At 38.9% G+C, this 15,998-nt stretch overlaps 1 protein-coding gene and 1 pseudogene across 2 annotated transcripts; one reads left to right on the top strand and one right to left on the bottom strand.

Annotated features, from left to right (window-relative positions):
* The first annotated feature begins 1,441 nt into the window (after positions 1–1,441).
* On the top strand, positions 1,442–14,376 carry LOC105050775 (probable cyclic nucleotide-gated ion channel 14). Of its 2 annotated transcripts, XM_010930921.4 has the most exons (7): positions 1,451–2,015; positions 2,663–3,155; positions 5,034–5,246; positions 5,399–5,712; positions 6,425–6,536; positions 10,844–11,080; positions 13,395–14,376. In XM_010930921.4, exons 1-7 carry the CDS (start codon positions 1,942–1,944, stop codon positions 14,124–14,126), a joined length of 2,175 nt encoding a protein of 724 aa, XP_010929223.1. In that variant the 5' UTR covers positions 1,451–1,941; the 3' UTR covers positions 14,127–14,376. The 2 variants fall into 2 exon arrangements, with proteins under 2 accessions (XP_010929224.1, XP_010929223.1); XM_010930922.4 differs by lacking the exon at positions 5,034–5,246 and having other exon boundaries at positions 1,442–2,015.
* LOC140859666 (exocyst complex component EXO70I-like) lies at positions 8,888–9,591 on the bottom strand (annotated as a pseudogene).
* Positions 14,377–15,998: the final 1,622 nt, after the last annotated feature.

The raw sequence follows: 15,998 nt of genomic DNA, 5'->3' as shown, positions 1-15,998 counted from the left end.
GTAATTGAGACTGTCTTAGAGAGTAGTGGCTATCTAAATTACCATTTTTTTGATAATATTGCAATAAAAATTTTGGACAGAATTATCCTTAAAAAAAATCACACAAAATTCATTGCCCAAATCTCTCTCCCTCCCACCCCTCTCCGTGTGCGCCTTCGATCTGTGGCTCCTCTATTTTCTTTTGCTTATGGCTCCTCCGTCTTTATCCTCCACACTTTTATGGCTCTACGTCTGTCCCTACCACTTCCATGACTCTATATGTGCTCGTCCCCTCCACACTCCTCTCTAGTACCTGCGGTTTTTCGTACCTTTCGGTCCGTCATTTTTCTATGCTACCACCACATCCACACCACTTTCACCGCTTCTCGTTAAAAAAAAAAAAAACATTCAGATAAAATTATTGAAAATATTTTAAAATTTTAATTTTATATTATCAATAATTTAATTACCATATCAAATATATCAATTAAAATTTTTAATAAATTTATTATAATATATTTAATATAATAATTAAATTATTATAATTTAATGATGATAATTTATGTAAAGATAATCCACGGTACCTTTCAAAATTGCCTGGCACCAAACACAATCTACGCTAAGGGCCGTTCTTTTGTAGGTAAAAAATTTACCCATGAAACTATATTTTTCTGGATAAGTATTTCTCAGGTAACATTTAGACAGGAAAATAACTTACCTATGTTCTTTTATACATGGGAAAGTGGTTTTGAAATCTGTTACCCATGTTCTTTTGCATTATTACTTTTCCGGGTAAGTTGCTAAACTTTATCCATATTTCCATAATACCCTTTATACTTCTTGGGTCAAATTTGATGATTTATTTATAAAGCTTAATTTTTTTTGTACCAAACTAAATAATTTTTTTTGTACCAAACTAAATTTTAGTCTATACCAAATTATCCTAAATAATAAAATTATCAACTTCTAATAAAGATATATTTTATTAGTCTGAGTTATTAGGCATTAACGATAGAGGCATCGGAAATGAGAAAAAAATATTTTAGGAATAAAATTAAGAGATCACTTTACCGATTGATGGGAAAATCATTTAGCCATCCCTGGGATAAAATTTTTCTTCTATTTTATGGATAAATACATCCATAAAAAATAATTTATCCATCTTGAAATCTGTGAGAATATAGATAAGTTGGTTAATAAAAAAATTAATTAATTTTTTTATAATATTATTTATAAAAAAAAATCCTATAGGTAATCCACGAATCTGGGCATCGCGTCCCTCCGTGCCTCGTCACTCGTGACATTATGTTTACGTTGCTCCGCAGTCAATGAAAATCCGACATATCTTCTCGTGAAGTCGGGAATTTTTTTAAAAGAAACTCGATTCAAGATCGAGCGAGCCACGCTCTGTGTCCATTTCGTAGTCTGCTTTTATTCATTTTTTTTATAAAGATAATGAAAAATAAATAAATAACAAAGCCTTACTCTTCCTTTCTTCCGTTACCCACCTGCCCTTCCCTTCCGAGCCTTTTTTTTTTTTTAATCATTCTCAAGAAGAAACAGCCTGCAGTGATATGAATAATATAAGTAAAGATAAACAATAATAATAAAACGTAGAACTTCTTTGAAAAAACTTTCCCCTTTGAAGCCCTAGTCTTCGTTCCCGTTTCTCCCTTCCGTCTGGAATCAGAGGATCTCTCTTCTGTCCTCTCTCTTAGTTTCTTTTTCCCACGCCACCGCCGACTTATGTTGGCCTCCAGAAGCTTGCTTTTTATTTTTGGACCCACTCCCGGCTGAGAAAAGAGATAAATTGTCGGTGGAGCAACAGGAGTCATCTTTGCTCTGTTTGCCGATCGGCTTTCTTGCGCCCCCTCTTCGAATCGATGGCAAGGGTTTCCGTGCTTGCTCAAGAGTTTGGTCGATGTCGAGGCCGCCTCCTTCTGTAGATCCGCCGTGAGTTCGATGAGATACGACGCGATGTTTGGCTCGAAGAGAGTTGATGATGAGATGGAGCTCAAGAGGGAGAGAACCATAAGGTGAGTGCAGGAATGCTCTTTCTGTTTCTTCTCAGGAAGACGCAGTTGACAAGATCCGATCTTGATGTGGTTCTTAGGTTAAGGATTGGAGTCCGGCAGAAGCCATCGGTGACTTCATTCTTTTCGCATCCTGAAATGAACTAGACCTGCAGCCTACTTCTCTCTTATTTATGCTTTTTCACGAACTGAGAGAGAATCGCAAGATAAAGAGTAGAAAAACACTTATTGATTTCCTTATATAAAGAAACACCAATAAAAGGATCTGATTTTGATGTGGTTATGACGTTGGGAAAATTAAAACCCTGCACAACCTCTTTTGATTCTCTTTGTGCAATAGTCTTTACTAGGGTTTCTTGATTTTGTCTTACAGAATGAACTGAAAAAAAATTGAAGAGACCCTTGATTTAACTGCTACTAATTGTACGGGTTTACCTTATATTTCCGGGGTTTGGGTTTTTTCTGATGCAATCACGAGTGAAGGAAAAGCCAGGATTTGTTATATCGAACTCATTGTTAGAATCGAAGAAAGCCTCTCTTTCTTTTAACAAGTCCAGTTTCCCACGATCAAGCAAGACATATCATTTGATCTAATCTATCGATCCTGTTCAAAGGTTTATTTTGGTTTTGATGTGCATTTTGTTATATAGGTTCTATCCTGATGAGAAGCAAAACCCAGCCAAACCCACCTATCAGATCGCAAAAGCTGGAGGACATGTAACGAGTAGAATTGGTTCGGGAAAGTCCAAGGTTTTTGCTGAGGATCATGAGCCATGGAGAAAGCGAATACTTGATCCAGGAAGTGACCTTGTATTAAAATGGAATCGGGTTTTCCTTGTCTCATGCTTGGTTGCTCTCTTTATAGATCCTCTATATTTCTATCTGCCTTCAGTCAGAAAGGGCAATCAAACTTCATGTATTAGGATGGACCATCGTCTGAGCATTGTTGTTACTTTTTTCCGGACGCTAGCTGATTTATTCTATGTACTGCACATAGCTATAAAGTTTCGGACCGCCTATGTTGCACCGAGTTCTAGGGTGTTTGGGCGGGGAGAGCTTGTCATGAATCCTAAAAAGATTGCTAGGAGATATTTGAGATCCGATTTCTTTGTAGACCTGGCAGCTGCATTGCCTCTACCCCAGGTATTTTCTCGCTTCTCTTTCAAAGTTGGATCTTTACAAAGATTATTGAATTGCCTGTGTTTTATCTCTAAAATTTCAGTGTTATAGATGTTATCACTCAGATAAGCTGTATATGAAATGCAAGAAGCAGATTGATACGGACATACATTTTTCAAATAAAATAAAATAGATAAGTAGGTATAGTTTAATCAAATTTTATGAAATTTATAAAATTTAGCAAAATTCTATAGCTTCACCATGGAGTTTAGTGTTCATATTGTTGAAAATAACCCTCATGTGCATGAAAATGCTTTGCTTCTTTGCTTATTTTCTTCTCAACAATTCATCCTGCTACAATATGGTAACCCTTAAAGGAACATTCTTGTAGCTTTTTTAGGAAAAGAATTAGCGTCTCGCTTAAGATTAGATTCAGGACTAAGCAAATTGTAGTAAGGGAAAAATGGGTGTCTAAGATATTGGAGGAAACTTCTTGAGGCAAGGGCTTCTTTATTTTGGAGCTTCATCAAACCCTTTATGCATAAAAGAAAAAAAATGCCAAAAGCACCAGTGCACCCAGACTCTAAATGATGAAAACATCAACCTGTAACAAAATCAAAATTAAGAATGTAATCTTCTGTATTTATGTTGACTTGTAAAACCATTTAGTTGGAGCACACTTCTCTGATGAAGCAAAATCAAAGTTTTCCTGTTGGGGTTATGTTTTTGTAACATTGTAATAATTATTGACTAACTAGTTGTTTCCTGTTACTTGTAGACTGTGATGTGACCATGAATGTCACTGGGAATATTCATAATTTTCAAGCTAGACAGCTATTCTTATTTAGTCAATAACAAGAATAACGATGAAGACATGGTTTGATTTAGAAAGCTATATGCATCTTTAAAGCACAAGTTAGAGAGGAATTCTTCATACGTCTTCAAGTCATATATAATGTGTTACATAACTGATAGAAAGCTAAATTTGCAAGCATTTACATTTTATTTCTCTGTTTTGCCTTTTCTAACATTTCTTGATCTATGTTCTTTAAATCCTTTCCTTATATACTGAAGTTGAGCCTTGGACAACTATGGAAAAGATGAAAAGGAGAATGAGTTAGGACCTAATCGAAAGAGTAATGTAGTACAAAATTGGTACTGCTGGCCAATTGCTGAAAGGATATCACACGTAATCTTTGACTGCCACTGCTCCAAACCCCTGCAAGATATATTAAATTTAGTGCATCCACAGCTGCACAAAAGCCTAGGCTTCCTTTTGTTGGACTATGTTGAAGATTTGGAAGAGCCCCTAATGCTGATAGCCTACATGCTCATGTCTTGATATCTAACAAACCCTGCTGTTCTGCATAGCTTGATTGGCTAGTCAAAAATATGGACGATAGCTGTAAGATGAATTTCTGATAGGTTGTTTTTCTGTTCATGCAAGACAATGTCATGCATGTGAAAACTACTTTTATGAACAAAAGGAATTGGAAATAGGTACAGTGAACAGAAGATAATTTTTAACTGTCTGTTTGTTATAATGCCAATGAACAGACCCTATTAAGTGACATTATTTTGATCTCAAATACTTTCATTCTAGACAGACTTGGGTAAATAACAGCCACGGGATCCACCACAAGGTTATAGCAGTTTCTCTGAACTAATATTATAATGGGATAACAGCATTATTAAAACCTTATATGTAGGGTCTGCCTAAACCTCAAGCTTACCCTTCATGGAGCATAAAAGATTATCTGGAAGAGAATTTGTCCTGTTATGAATATTTCTTGAACTTCAAAACTTGTAAACACGAGTAGATGTTGTCATTAGGTTCTCCTTCTGTTTTGAAAGCTGACAGTTGCCCTGACACTCCTTTTTTCTTTTCTTTCTCTTTTGCAGATTGTTATTTGGCTAGTGATACCTGCATGTAGAAACTCAAGGGCTGATCATGATAGTAATGCTCTTGCTCTGATTGTTCTAATTCAATATATTCCAAGATTATATCTCATATTTCCGCTAAGTTACCAAATCATTAAGGCAGCTGGTGTTGTTACAAAGACTGCTTGGGCAGGTGCTGCATACAATCTATTACTTTACATGATAGCCAGCCATGTATGTAACTTTCCCCTACTTAGTTTGCATAAGTTACTAATGTGATGTGGTTGGACATTACAATGGGATGATACTACTTGCAGATTATATTCAATATGTTTGGTCGACATCTAATTTAAGGTCGTTTACTGAATTATGTTCTATCTACTCAGGTTTTAGGAGCATCATGGTACTTGCTATCAGTTGAACGACAGACAACATGCTGGAAATCAGAATGCAAGAAGGAGAATGGCACTCAGGGTACACCATTATGCAATCTTAATTTTTTGGACTGTGAGTCCTCCAGCCGAAGTGATCGGCAAATCTGGGCAAATGAGACGTCTGTTTTTACAAACTGTGATGCTAGTAACTCTAATATTTCTTTCAACTATGGCATTTTTGGAGCTGCATTAACCAATGATGCTGTCTCCTCGGGGTTCGTAAAGAAATATTTCTATTGCCTTTGGTGGGGTTTGCAAAATCTGAGGTATGATTTTGTTTGGTTCACGGTATTTCTCCACATCAAAGCCAATGTGGAATTGTTATGGTGTTCCTTTTTTCTTTTTGTCATTTCTTGAAACACTTGGCATATGAAAGCCAACATATGGTTTTTTCTCTGGTCATTTCTCCAAACACTCCAAGGCGCGCCCTTCACCCTCTCCAAAAACATGAGTGATATGGACGGTGTTACAATCACGTATAGTTCATTTGGATGTCCTATATCTTCTTGTTTGTTCTCCAGTCTAGTCAAATCTTGCTTATTTACTACATAATTTCTTAGAAAATAATGAGATATTTGCAGATATTGTGAGGTCAGGTTCTTGGAAATCATTTCCTTTCTTTATTCATTTAGCTTGAAAAACTAAGGGAAAGCAAGCTGATTGCAGTTACTTAACCAATAGGTTGGGTTCACAAGGCTGCAATTGATAAATCTCACAAGGGTATACTTGAATTATAGCATTTTTACTGGCATTTTGAAGTCTATTCCATACTGGATAAAAAAAATGTGCCCTTTGGTCTACTTATGAGTTTCCCTTTTGGTTGCCTTGGTGCAAGATTTTCACAAGAATGTTTTCATGGCATGACTTAACAAAGAAAAGGTTGATTTAATTTGTTAATGTCTATCATAGTTATTCAATAATTCTTCTTAATCGACATGTTATCTAAGAATTTTCATGTACCTGTCTTTCTGTTGTCAGCTCGTATGGTCAGAATTTGACTACAAGCACCTTCATTGGGGAGACATTGTTTGCTATACTCATCGCCATTGTTGGCCTTGTCTTATTTGCACATTTAATTGGAAACATGCAGGTAAAAAATAGGCAGATTTCCAACTTTCCTTTATTTGATCATCATGTTACTTCTTTCAACATTTTCAAGTTATTAGTTAATTAGTGAAGTCTACATGAATCTGATTCCTGAATTGTTGTAGTGTTGGATAGCTGTTATAAAAGAGCAGTTGAATGTTGCCATATTGTTTAGCATGAAGTCAGTACTTTGCCTTTGATCTTAGCAACTAGATTACTTCAGGTCATTTTTATATCTCTTTTAATAAATTTTCTTCAGGACTGTAATTAAGATGACCAACAATCTGTCTCTCTTTTCATGTTCATACATGCATTCACTAGGTGCAAACCACAGGTTTGATTTTGTTCTGGACATAGTTGGGTGCTATCAATTACCAAAGAATCTTGGGAGTCTTGTTTTGAGAGAGAGAAAAAGGGAGGAAGACCCACCTGCACTATAATTACCCAGGTCCAGGCATTTTGGAGATGCACCACCTAAGAATTGAATCCAGAACCTCTGGTTGCTAAGCAGAGGGTTTGAGGGCGCGCCCCAATTCACTTTTTGCCATTAGTAACTTATTCTTAGACCAAAATTTATCACTTTCTGGTTTTTCTTTCAGCACCTTTCTCTGTATATTCGTTACTAATTGTATTGGCATCAGCATGTAGACAATGATGCAGAGTGGAATCATATGGGTTTTGACTTTGGCAAGAGTTTGGATGTTTTTATGGACATTTGTCTGTTTTAAGTGTGCTATAGGTAGTATTATCTGCACTCACATGTTGTATGCTAGTTACAGGTATCATACATGTTACTGTTTACTTATTAAAATCTTTTTCATCAGGATTTCATTACTGATATTCAAAATCCAATATTAGCATGTTACTTTTTGGAGAAACAATCATGCCATATCGGACAGCACGTAGAAGATTATGTTATAAAAATTGTCTTGTTATGCATCATTTACATGATAATCCCAATGCTCTTCACTGAAAAACTTTTATGCACATAGCCATTGTTTTCTTGATTTTCTCCTTTGTCAACTTACCTTTTTAGAAATTTTTGCTGTATCTTATGTGCCTTTATTGGAATATGGACATCTTTGCAGAATGGAAAGGTTTAGAGAATCCAAAAGAACAGTTTTGTCTGTGGACACAAGCTTATGAATGACAAAATAGAATACTGCCTTCCAAAAACAGGGGTTATTTAGCAGATTACATTCTGTGTTCTCGTCAAGATGATTTTAGTTGAAGGGAAAAAAATATTCAAAGGAACACTAGAACTGAAACCATCAGTCACTAGTTTTTGAATTTGTTGGCTTACTGAAATCTGCAAAATATGTGGAACGAAGAACTTGAGCCACCATAAAATTAAGGCAAAAGTATGCAAATAGCTCCTCAACTTTTTCAAATTGTGCTCCGATGCCTTTCAACTAAAAATGTTATAGTTTATGTCTCTTGACTTGTAAAACATGGGCTACGAAGCCCTTTCATCAATTCTTACCATTAATTTGCTGACGTAACTTTATTTTAATACCTAAAATCAATCGAAATCAATATTTTAATATATTTTAATATTTTTTTTAATCGGTCGTTGGCTTTATTTTTTTTTATACATCAACTATTCTTTGTTTGGGATGGGTGTTGCGTCGGAGGCTGGGAGGAGAGAAGATCGTGGAGAAGCCGCGGGCCACCGTCGGCAGATGGGAGCGCGTAGAGGAGAAGCCACGGGCTGGGGGGGTGGTGTGTGGGCCAACGGCGGAGGAGCCGCAAGTGGCCAGGGGGTGTGGGGGGTGGCTGTAGGTGGGGCGAGGGGGCGGACGACTCACAGGTGGCTGGGGGACGGACGAGCTGCGGGCGCCAGGGGGGTTTGGCTATGGGCTGAGGACCGGCGGGCGTCGGGAGAAGCAGAGGGAGATGGCCGCCTCGAGTGCCTCCCACTTCATCTTGTCGATCTCCTTCGGGGCGTACGTCCGCAAGTACTTCGAGTTCAGCCGCATCAATGCTTTTGTCGCTCGACGATACCTCACCTTGTCGAAGATATCGATGTATATATCGAGACAGTTGTTGGAGGCGAGGGTTTCGGAGATTCGATGGAGGGCCTCGATCTTAAGATCAGAGCCCAAAACAGGAGGTGGAGGATCGGTTGAGCCAACGTCGCCTTCGGGAACGTGGGCGGTGATGGAGCGGTGCTTGAGGCGGTCGAGGATGGCCTTGTAGTCATTGTGAAGGTGAAGGGCATCGTCGAGGGGGCCATCGTAGCGCAAGCCGTCGACCTCGGCCTCGTAGAGCTGCTTGAGGGCCTCCATCGTTTCCCTCAGTTGGTGGATGCGGAATTGGTTCGTGGCCCTGGTCCGGTTGAGGAACTCCACCGCTTCATGGAGCCTTTGGACTGCCGGCTTGCACCCAACCGTCACCGATGGCGATAGCCTCGTGGAGGCGGTCCACGCAGTCGAGAAAGTCAAGGAGATGGGGGATGGAGGAGGTCTTGGAGAGGCGGAGGAGGCGGCACTGGAGCGACTCCACGAGGGCGAAGATGCGGAGGAAGGAGAGGGCGAGGAGATGGTGCAGTTGATGCGGGTGTGGAGGGCCTTTGTCGCAATGGCCTGCGACTAGAGCGGCGCCACTGCCTCGACGAACGCATCCAAGGAGTCGAGGCCGATGGAGAGGCGGGCGTCCACACTAGCGAGGCCTTTGTCTGTCTGGATGGAGGCGCGGAGAATGGAGACGATGTTAGAACGGGAGGCATCGCGCGTGCGATCACCGCCTCGTCGTTATCGTCAACCGCCTCATTAGCCATCGTCGCGCGCTCCACCTGGACGAAAGAGAGAAGTGGGGGGCGCTTGAGCGGACGGGGGGGCCGTGCGGAACAGCAGAGGGAGGCGAAGGTCCAACAATGTCGAGGGTGGAGGGGCGGAGATCGCTGGCAGACAAGGGGGCCTGCACGGAGAAGCGAGGGAGGCGGAGGTTCGATGGTGTCGGGGGCGGTGATCGCGGGTGGATGGGAGGGCCGGCGTGGAGAAGTAGAGGGAGGCGGAGGTGAACCGAGGGAAAAGAAAGAAAGAAAAATTCCTATAGCATCATAGCATTTACCAAGAAAAATATTAAAAAAATTTTAAAATATTATTTTTGGATGATTTTAGGGATTAAAATAAAATCATATTAGCAAATTCACGGTGAGAATTGATGGAAGGGCTTTGTAGCCTACGTATTACGAGTCAAGGGACATCAACTATAACGTATTTAGTTGAGGGGCATCATAGCACAATTTGAAAAAGTTGAGGGGCTATTTGCATACTTTTGCCTAAAATTAATGATCTAGTCAACGCATAAATCCAGGAGCATTACATTATGTTGGCTGCTAGAAGCTATGAAGCAGATTTTTAATGTAGTATGCCAACATATAATTAAATAATGAACAGGAGGTGACTTTTCTCAAAGTAAGAGAGAGGAGGGGAGGAAGGGCCTGATAAGGAGAGAATTTTGGATTTTTGGTTGCAAGTGCTAAAAAGGATGGGTGACTTAACAAATCCTGGATGAAATTTGTGGGCAATAAGTTCATAAAAGGTGATCCAAACTATGTAAGGTTGGTTGATTTGGTTGTGGTTGCTATTATCTGTTAGGTGAGGCATTGGCTGCTTGCCATTTGCTACAAAATTTTCATTTCATAGATGTTGTGCTTTTAAGGTATTCTATCTCAATTTTTTGGAAGTATCTGCATTTATATCCTTTATGCTGCATTTCTGTCTGAGTTTATTATGTTGCATATAAGATTCGTTCCCCTCATGGTGGATTTATGTATCTTTTTTATGGTTACAGTGCCAGTGCTCATTTACTTGCATGAGAAATTCTTTGTGCACCACATGTGGTGCGGAACGTGCGCACCGGGTGCGGTGATTGGTTCACGCAGGGGCCGCGCAGCAGTGCAGGAAAAAAATTTTTTTTTTTTTGCCCGGCCCACGCGTGAGCCAACCACGTTTGCGCACTGCACGTGGTGCACAAAGAATTTCTCTTACTTGCATTATAACATCCTTAGCCATATAACCAGAAAACTGGCATGTTATGCACCATACATGCATATCTGGGGTCATCTTATACTTCCATTGCTTCACCTTGTATATATTTGAGGTATTACATGCTGGTCTGGTGCTGGCATAGTATGTATCATGGCATGCAGTGTCATGCTGGGCACATGCTTCCCTATTTGATTTAAAATTGAAACCATGAAATGGTTAAAATTGAAAATCAGGGTTCCTGTTTGCTTGTTTCAGGCTTCTACGTTGCACAACATTACTACTGTTCTCTCATCTATAAAATTCTATTATATTTCAGACCTACCTGCAATCTATGACTGTAAGGCTTGAAGAGTGGAGGCTAAAGCGAAGAGATACAGAAGAGTGGATGAGACATCGCCAGCTTCCTCATGATCTGCGGGAACGAGTCAGACGTTTTGTTCAATATAAGTGGGTTGCTACACGAGGCGTGGATGAAGAATGTGTGCTGCAATCCTTGCCTGCAGACCTTCGACGAGATATTCAACGTCACCTCTGCTTGGACCTTGTTCGACGGGTATAATGTTAACCCCATCTTTTATCTAGATCTCAAAAGAGATAGGAACACTGGTATTGTTGGAGTTCTTCCCTTCTGATACCATTTACTTGTATCTACACATATTACATATGTATGTATGTGTGTGTCTGCTAGTAGGATTGCATGTACATTTGTACATGAAGCCACCAAGAATATAGTAGAAGTAAAATACATGTTCTGCAAGAAATAAAGACCTTGATGTGCATTAAACTTTGAAGGAGTCCATCAGTTTTGCTTCATGTGAAGTTATTATTTCTGAACTGAAGGTGCAGAGGTCATCCTTTGCTCATGGAGGGAAAGACCTAACCTTCGGATTCCTTTTTTCTTTGTAAACTATGGAGAGACAGTTCATTTAATTGATAATTTCTTATCTAAGTAATCCTAGATCCTAGATATGGAAGATAAAAAGCATTATCCAATGTAAAATGCCATTGTTCACCTGTTTTCAGATACATGTTCTCTCTTTGATCCTTTTTTTCTTTTGGAACTTCCTCTATCCTAATGTTAGTTACTATGATTCTTTTTTTTTTTTTTTTTTTCTTTGTGTGTTTTGAGCATCTCAATTACAACCTTGCCTTAACTTAACCAATGGAATTTCGTGCAATTAAAATGTGTTGATTCATATTTCCAACAATCAAAAAAAAAAAAAAATGTTTAGCAGAATTTCTCATCCAGTTACTGAGTCATATATGTAATGACATGGACGAGCTTGTATTGCCATAAGATGCTAATCATGCTTCTTCATTAACATCTTTCAAGGAAGGCTAGTTATGATCCAACATCAGGGGAGAATATATTAGTCTATTGCTCAATCATTGAAAATTTTAATTGTCACCATAGTAAATAATTACCATTCTTTCCTTTCAATGAGAAGCTAATGAGATTGTGTTATTATGAAAAATATGCAAGTTATGTCACAATAAAATGATTTGTTTCCTTGGCAATTTTTTCTGCTGTTCGAATATTGTTTGTATACATGCAGCCTGGACACCTTTTGGTACCAACTTATGGCAGACAACTTTGCCTTCCTAAAAGACATCTGAATTTGACTTTATATTTATTTTGATGCCCTCTGTGTCTTCAGAAAAGGGGAAAAGAGAGGGGCATGCTTGATGAAATACTTAACATAAATGCATCATCCATTTTTATCATAAAATAGATCATGATTTTACTTGAATTTTAGCCAACTTAAAGTGTCAAGTGTTCATACGTATTGAAACTTGCCCGAGGGTTTATTTACTTTCTGTTTCGGTATGAGTAGCATGCCAAATCTAATGCAAATGGAAATCTAAAGAGCAAGCAAGCAGCCATCGGCAATTTTAGGTTGAATTCCATTTATGACACACTATAATTATTTCGGACCTTGTCATAATTGGACTTCATAGTACTACTTAACCCCTATGCACCAGAACACAGAAAGTTTTTCCCCTTTGAAACTGTGGCTTTTTCCTTAGATCTCAGTGGGTCTGTTATTATATTAGCACAACAAATTACCTGCAAGCTTAAACTGTTCATGGAGTGGCACATAAGCTGAAGTTGTAATGATTATCAGGAAGATATATTTTAAAGCTGAAAACAAAATTATCAGAGAAAATATGAAGATTGAAGGGAATCCAATATTATCCCTATAACTCTTCTCCAGCCACCAGATTTGATCTCCTGACATTGGTGGGAATTGCGGCACTGCAGCTATGACTGGTAGAGAATTTTACTGTTGAGAAGGAAGGGGTTGGTTTTGAGGATGTCATCAGGGAGGAGTAGTGGTGGAGTGGTGATGGTGTCCTAATTCTAGGATAGCATCATATAACGAGACATGCAGGGGAAGTATGAGGTGCAGTCTGAATCTTCATGACCTGGGAAGAAGGGGGGAAATAGTATACAATTTGGCAATTACAAGTAGAGGATGTATCTTAGGCATGGAAGATATGCTAAACAGATTGCTCTGTTTATTATTAGTCATGGGTGTGATTTTTTTTTTTTCAAATTATATGTTAATGTTATTTTGTGCATAGATTTGATCTGGGTTAGAAAGTAAAAAAGTTTCTACAGTCAGAATTATTGAGACTTTGATAGTTGTAAGGATTCACGTATTAGTTTCAACTGATGAAAATAACCTTATTTATTGAAAAAAATAAGGTAAACAGGGTCTGAAAACCTATGTCACCCTGTTGGATATCCGTAGTTCATTTTTGGTGACTCCTAATGCTGTTCATCTTATGATATGTGTTTTCATATATAGACTGATTTCCTATTGTTTACAAGCCTTTTCCTTATCCATAATTCCAAATTGCAGGTCCCTTTTTTCTCACAAATGGATGATCAGCTTCTTGATGCCATATGTGAGCGTCTGGTTTCCTCCTTGAGCACCGAAGGTACCTATATTGTCCGAGAGGGTGACCCTGTGACAGAAATGCTCTTTATCATCCGTGGGAGATTAGAGAGCTCCACTACAAATGGGGGCCGAACAGGTTTCTTTAATTCCATAACTTTGAGACCGGGGGACTTCTGTGGTGAGGAACTGCTTGCCTGGGCTCTGGTTCCAAAGTCATCTGTCAGCTTACCTTCATCTACTCGCACCGTAAGAGCCCTTGTTGAAGTGGAGGCCTTTGCTCTGCGAGCAGAAGACCTAAAGTTTGTTGCCAACCAATTTAGGCGGCTTCACAGCAAGAAACTACAGCACACTTTCCGCTTCTATTCCCACCATTGGAGAACTTGGGCAGCTTGCTCCATTCAGGCAGCTTGGCATCGGTTCAAGAGGAGAAAGTTGGCTAAGGATCTTAGCATGACGGAGTCATTCTCATCCCAGTCAGATGAACAAGCTACTGATGAGACTGGAAAGGAGGAAGAGGACAGCAACTCAAGCTCCACTAACCCTTCTCTTCCTACACAGAATCTTGGGGTGATGATTCTGGCTTCAAAGTTTGCTGCCAGCACAAGAAAAGGAGCTCAGAAAATCAAGGGCATTGACATGCCCAAGTTACAAAAACCAGCTGAGCCTGACTTCTCTGCAGATCCTTTCGATTAGTGGCTATTGATATTTGTTATGGTCGTCGGTGCTGCTTGTTTCACTGAATCCTCAAACAGCATGAAGGGATGCTTGGGAGGATTCTACCTTGTAATGATTTGGGGTTTATGGGATCCACTCTCCATCCAATTAGCTAATCTACATCTGCCATCTGATTTATTCTGTGAAGCAAAAGGAAGAAAAAGCTTTCTGATATCAATGGCATGAATAGCAATTATAGATTCCATGGTAATGCATCAACTTACACGCATCTTGAGCTCCATCTTTAAATTGTCTATTTATAGGTCACTAGCATGCATAAAATTAATGGTAAATGAATACTAACTATTGAAGTTCTTGTTCTGTTGTTAGCTGATTTACATCACTTTAATTTTTAGGTAATCTAGGATTATCCACCTCTTTATTTGATGTTCCTACTTAGTGTGAACTCGATAGTTTTATCACATTCAACAGTAGCTGTTTTCTATATTTCTTTACCCCAAAAAAAAAAAAGTTGTTCTATTTTTCATGGCCAATCTAGTCGAAGAGGCCTCTATCAAATGGCTGGGCCGAGCAGGCGGCCTCCAGGTTTTTACCTGGAAATTATGCCAGCCGAGGGTTTACCTAAAAGCTTGAAACACCAATCAGTGTGCTAATCTACCAGGAAAAATTCTTTGTGCACCGTGTGCTGTGATTGGCTCACCTGTGGAGTTGGGTAAAAAAAATTTTTTTTTGTTTTATGTCGCTGTCCGGTCTCATATCTAAACCAATCATCGCGTGTGGTGCATGTTTTGCACTGCAGATGGTGCATAAAGAATTTCTCAATCTACCAGTGTCGTGTGGCTAGTCATAGGGAACTCTGATGTCATGCTATGACCCATCCAAATATGAAAAAAAGGGGAAGGAGATATTGAAGAATGAAGACAGTTGGCGCCATTGTTTGAGGAGCGAGACCCAGGTGAAGTGCTTGTCAGTCTTGCCACGGTCTTGTCCATCGATCCAAACGCTTCAGCATCGGACATCGGTTTCAAGAACATTAAGTTGGGGTTTTACATTGTCACAGCCACCGGCTTGCCTTTCCTCGTGTCCTTTGTCCACCACTTACCCCACATCAGAAAGCACCAAGCTTGGAGCCATTGCCCTTCCCAAGGGTTTGGATTGTATTTTGGGCACGGAAGAATGATCAATCTTTTCTCATAACATCCATTGTTTGATTGCACATTGCATGGATCTTAAAATATTTTATTCTCTTTCATTATAGATTATAGATTGAGAAGTAGATATTATGCGATTTGATAGTTGATGTTGCAAAAATAAAAAATTATTCTTTCATGCGAAACATACAACTCGAATCTCTTTTTTAAAATACAAATTGGCCTAAACAACAAAAGCCGCCAGATTCCTCACAATATTCTACCTCTGCATGATCTGGATATCAAAATCAAATTTTCCTCGAGCTTCAACGTCAAAATCTGGTCTTGCTGCAGAAAACCCTAAGAAAAATACAGCTGCCCAAAGTAGCGAGGACAGTAGAAGAGACCAATAGGCTAAGGTTAGATTTTTTATTTTTGAGTAGTTTTTTGTGCACCGTATGTGGTGTAGAAAAAATATATCATTCTATCTGATTGGGCCACATAGTCATTGTTTTCCAACGAGCATTTAACGTCTGCGGTTTCATTTTTTCATTTGAAATTTTGAATGACAAAAATATCTCTCATCTTTTGAAAAAATTATGATATTCTATTACTATATTATGACATCCTGTGGTCGAATTATGACTTTCTGTTCATAATTTGATCATAGAATATTATAAGGAAGATGAATATTTTCGTTATTTAAAAATTTTATAAAATTTCAATGATGAAAATGTGTTTTTCTTTTTATAGTTTTTTA

Source organism: Elaeis guineensis, chromosome 8 (genome assembly GCF_000442705.2).
Source record: "Elaeis guineensis isolate ETL-2024a chromosome 8, EG11, whole genome shotgun sequence".
Classification (NCBI taxonomy): Eukaryota; Viridiplantae; Streptophyta; class Magnoliopsida; order Arecales; family Arecaceae; genus Elaeis; species Elaeis guineensis.
This window is presented reverse-complemented; position numbering and strand designations above follow the sequence as displayed.